This window comes from Limulus polyphemus, unplaced genomic scaffold (genome assembly GCF_000517525.1).
Source record: "Limulus polyphemus unplaced genomic scaffold, Limulus_polyphemus-2.1.2 Scaffold5112, whole genome shotgun sequence".
NCBI classification, from domain to species: domain Eukaryota; kingdom Metazoa; phylum Arthropoda; class Merostomata; order Xiphosura; family Limulidae; genus Limulus; species Limulus polyphemus.
Window position 1 is genome coordinate 33,848 of NW_013670722.1, and position 5,180 is coordinate 39,027.

General features: G+C 30.0%; 1 protein-coding gene and 1 long non-coding RNA gene across 3 annotated transcripts in view; one reads left to right on the plus strand and one right to left on the minus strand.

Moving 5' to 3' along the window:
• The window catches only part of LOC111089055, a 6,538-nt gene extending 5,628 nt beyond the window's left edge, over positions 1–910 (minus strand). Inside the window, exon 1 of one of the 2 annotated variants that reach the window (XR_002613409.1) lies at positions 783–910. This is a non-coding gene — a long non-coding RNA (uncharacterized LOC111089055). Of the gene's footprint in view, positions 1–763 lie in introns of both variants that reach the window. The other variant, XR_002613408.1, reaches the window with a different exon arrangement.
• Positions 911–996: 86 nt separating this feature from the next.
• The window catches only part of LOC106472138 (DNA helicase INO80-like), a 41,104-nt gene continuing 36,920 nt past the window's right edge, over positions 997–5,180 (plus strand). The window contains exons 1-2 of the mRNA XM_013932763.2: positions 997–1,296; positions 3,564–3,711. Of these exons, the coding sequence (XP_013788217.1) occupies positions 3,566–3,711 (146 nt within the window). The 5' untranslated portion in view covers positions 997–1,296; positions 3,564–3,565. The remainder of the gene's footprint in view (positions 1,297–3,563; positions 3,712–5,180) is intronic.

Consider the following 5,180-nt stretch of genomic DNA (forward strand, 5'->3'; position numbering starts at 1 on the left):
ACGTTTTATACACCAAAAAATACGGTAAGTAGGAAGTTTACTTGCAATAGTAAACAATATTATACAGTGTGGAAAAAAAGTCACTACTCCTAAACCATCAGTTAAAATGCTGACAAAATTAGGTATGCAATACATATTAAATTTTAATGATGAGGAACCCACTTTTTAGAAAATAAAGCTTGGAGATGGCTTAAGTAGGTAAACTATTAGTATTACTATTAGAAATGTACAATGTTTTGACAAGCTTATGTACCTGATGATGACATAAGCTTGTCTAAATGTTGTTCATTTCTAATGGTAATACTAATAGTTTACCTACTCAAGCTCTCTCCAAACTTTATATTGCATTTCATTATAAAATCATAAAGTAACTGATAAAACAATAATTCCTCTTATTCTTAAGTTAAAACAGATACTGATGTAGTAACAGTGATTACTTATATATCACTATTTGAGAACAGTTGTTGTTTGGATGTTTCTTTTCAAATACGTTTTATCATTTCTTTTTCACTCTCTAACTTAAAGAATGTTTCTTTAAACACTAAGTATAAAGTAAATTATATTTATACTTATAAGTTATAGTATGATTATAACAGCACAAGTATAATATGTATTAGAAAACCTTTATATTAAATTATAGCTCACTGGTTAATAATATTAAAAGCCTAGTAACATTAATAATGATAAGAATATTATCTATCTACTTATACATAATTAAGTAGGTGTATTGCTAAATATAAAAACAAATAAATTATGATCATACCGCCTAGTAATAGTAATACCTTTACAGTTTCCACGATATGTATCAACAATATTTAGCGGCCTTCCCCACTATCAAGTCAAATTTGTATGTTTGAAACTATAATTTCAGCAGCCTAACTTTTTCTACTACGGGGTCTACATAATAGGTTGAAGGATACATTTAAGATACTATCATTAGTCTCGACATCAGCAAACGTGCACTTACCGTACAAATATATGTAATATACAATTTTTCACCAAAAATTAAACATGATAGTAATATGTGATTTTATAATTATTATTGTATTTTCTGGAATATAATGGACAATGTTTTACTTTGCTGTTTTTACATAAGCTATTCGTCGAGAGTATATTGGATATGGCGAGAAGCTGCCCTCTTGTGAAATGATGGTTAGCAAAGTAATGAGACGCCTTTTCTACAGTGGCGAACGGGGAGGAAGGGAAGCTTGTGATAATCGCCATTTTGTCGTTTGGGAAGAAACAGAACTGTTTCCTCATGGCAAAGAAAACTGGATATCGAATAGTGCGTATAAGGTAAAGTTTTGAAAATGAACTAAGACCAACCCCTGTTGTACTTACTAACTTAGTAATACTGACCAGTACTTACCCAGTATAAATGGTAGTCGGCTTATTCGGTTATTGAATGAAGGAATATTCGAATTAGGCTTTTTGCTAAATTTAAGCTTGACCTAACGTAAATTCGTAAGTGTAAAGCTAAAGTTAGGCTTACTATTGATACAAGTTGCACTGAACTTGATTTTCTTAAGCCTAATAATATTTTCTCTGATATTATTATTTAAAATTATGTTTGTGATTTCAGCTAGTAAAAAAAAAAAAGGTAAAAATTAATAGAAAGGGAATATTATTATTAACCCACATATAACTTCAGTATTATTGTTAGACAATAGATTATACAGTGATTTTGACCAAGCTAAATCATGTCCCATTTCCAAAATTAACAAAGATTAGCTCAACACCAGATAACAATTCAAGTTATTTTTTAGTGAATAAATTGTAATGGGTAGTTATAACTATAATTCAGGTTTGAAGTTTCACTTTCAGGTCACTATTTCACATATGACTGAATTTTATTCAGACATAAGCTTTAAACATTCGCTTAAATAAGTGATACACTGTCATTTTTCTTTAATGTTGCTGCATAAACATGCTGTTCATCTAGCATTAGCAGTAAGATGTGATTGTGAATTCTTAGCTATACATTAATATATAGCTACTTGTGAGGAATATATTTTTATAAATTAATAATACTGTTGCCTCCTTATACCCTAAGTGGATGGGATAGCCTCAATAGACCAAGAAGGCCCCTTGTTCTTAAAAATATTAGAAGGATGCAAACATCTAGAAATGATGCAGAGATAGGCTTATAGAAAGTGGTGTAAGAGCTAAAGCTTACAAGAGAGAGGGTTACAGATTTTGGGCTTTTTACCCCAAATTCTTAAAGCTTATATAATTTGACTATTGAGTTCTGGAATGTAATGTTTAGAAGTAGAAACTTGGATTTTATAGGTGTTTAAACTTTTGAATGTCTATTGGCAGAATTATTCTTGCACAAAATTATTTTTTATTTAGCTCTGAACTTCTCAGATGTTTTACCTAATGATGTGATGGTGTACAGTTTAACATTTTTTAAACTTTTCATATAGGCATGTGGATATAAATGGCTATGTGTAATGTGATGTTTTGATATGGTTAGTTTTGTTAAATAAGGAGTGACCTCAGTGAATTAAATAGTCTTCTGCAACTTGCTGTTTTAAAAAAAATCCATTTCAATAAATGCTAATAAAAATGTTTTGTAAGGTTCTGTGTAGGAAGCTACATATTTATATTTATAAACAGTGTTATAGTTAATGGTGTGCTTCATAAAATCCTTCATTTTGTTCATCCTAAAATAATATGAGCATGATTGGAAACAGAAAATTTAAGTTTATGTTAACTGTGATCTTAAAAATAGTTATAATGTTTAGTTCTGTTTACAAATATTGAACTTAAGATATTATTACCATTTACATTGAATTTGAAGGCATGTTTTGATTTTGGTTTTTCTTTACACTAAGCGTAGATATAATGATTTGTTAGAAACAGTGCAGAGTGATATTGTTTTATCAGTAGAATGTTGCTTAAATTTATTTGAAAGAGGAACTAAAGAATACTTTTTCAAGTCTTCTGACAGCCTTTTTATTGATTAGTATTAGAAACTGGAAACCTTGAAATAGGTAAAGTTGTTATTCAGATTTGTAAATTTCTGGAACAGTTTTCCAAATTAAAAAAAAGGTATTTCAGTATAGTGGTGACTATAGTAAATCTGTAACCAAAACATCAATTTCAAGTTGAAGCTTTTTTATGTATAATATCACTGATTAATGTTCTGTATCTTGGTTTTTCAGAAAGCCTTTACTTATCCACCACACATAAAGTTAATTATTAAATTGGATTATCATGTAGTGTATGCATAAGTTAAATTGACATAAAAGTGTTTTGATGGTGAAAATCCAATTTTAATGAGTAGTGGACATTTTTAAAAATAGGAGAGTATGACTTGTTGCAGTATTGAGGTGGGACCTCTGTATTTTTTATGTAACTATTTAGATAGTTTCTTAGACACCAATATTCTTAAATTTGATGATACTAAAATGCTGGAAAGTGATACTTTGAGAATTTTTATCTTATTCAGAAATATACTTGACGTGCTTAATTCTTTCACTGTTATTTTATTCCAGTGTATTATATGTATTTCTAAAATATTCTGGTATTAAGTAACACAGCAGTTTGGTTTCAATTAGGTATGGCTAGCCGGTCAACCACTGAGACCCCCATAGGAACTGAGAAAGTACAGTGGGCAAAACCTCTGCATATTCAGAGATTGGAGCGTGCTCTACGCCTCGACCCTTTTTTAGACTACGTACAGCAAGTTCTAAGTAATCCTGTCAGGTAAAAAAAAATGCATATTTACTAGACAGTTGTAATTTAATGTATGCATGTTATTAACTTCTAAGAGTGCATATTTATTAGATGTGTATTAAACTGTTTGTAATGTTAACCCTCTGGATATGAGTGGTCAAAGTGTGCATGTCGGTACCCTTTTTTTACAGAGTTAAATTCAAAATTAAATTATATTATTCATGTATGTTAATAAACTTGGCTTCAAAAGTGTTTATAATTTAAAATTTTATATTATCCGAGTTTTAATTTCAAAAGGAAATATTCCAATAAGTTCTCAGTTTTGCTTGTTTTTTGTAAAATCACACATTTACTCTTCAAATTACCTATTTTAGGTTCTCTTTCTACACTTGTGATTGTCCAATTAAATTACAAACACCTTATATTTAGAATCTCTAATCTTCTTACTTTATAAGGTATAAACAAAAATGTCAAACTCGTGTGAAATGCCCCTCTCGTATTAAATTCTTTGCAAAAATGTTAATAATTCTCTCTGACATTGCTATTGGATTATAACTAATAGAAAGAGCAGCTTTTTCTTTACAAGTCTTCTTGTATGGGTTATTTTGTTTTGGTGCTCGTAAGTAGATGTTTCCCCTCGTTTTCCTAATCAGGGGTTCCATTCCCCTTGGTGTACACAGCAGATGGCCTGATTATAAAACACACACAAGTTTGTTATTTGTAATCATGGTGTTCAGCTTCTAACAGCTAATTGAAACTTTAATCTTCTTGTAGCTTACTTAGAAAGCTAGTTAAATTATAGTAGTTTCAGAACATTCTGTTTTAGTGTATGATCATTTGTTTGTATTCTAAAATAAAGATAGTTTTTTTGGACAACTAACATCATCCTAAACAAGTTGGTTTAGTGTCTTGCCTCTCAATGGCTAAATGCCTGTGTCTAGACCTAAGTACTAAATTTCTTGTTTTTACGCATATAGTTTTTGTTTATTGTTATAAAAGTAACTAAAATGTAAAAATTAGAAACTTGTTTTTTTAGGTATGAAAATTTAAATGAAAAAGACAGATTTTCATGATGCTTGATATTGTAGTGCTAGTTTGCATGTGACATGATTGAGGATCTGATTGAGATGTTTAAGATTGTTGAGGGATGGGATTTTTTTGGTTCCTAATGGTGAGATTGATAGGACTAGGGAACAGAATATAAATTTTGGCAGGATAAGAGTCATCTTTAACCAAGAAAGCCATATCAAGACACACTGTAATGTGTCTTGCAGCCAAAAAAACAATCTGAAGGACACACCATGTGTGTTATTAACAGGAGTGATAATTTAGCGATTTTTCCACCTTCCGTAACTCGGAATCAGGTAATCCAAACTTATCACATATTTTCAGTGGATGTTCTCTACTGGATTGTTACTTCATGTAACAAATTTCAAGGCAGCCAATTAAGAAGTACCTAAGATATAACATCTATAATTTTGATTGTGTTTCTTCCTTTT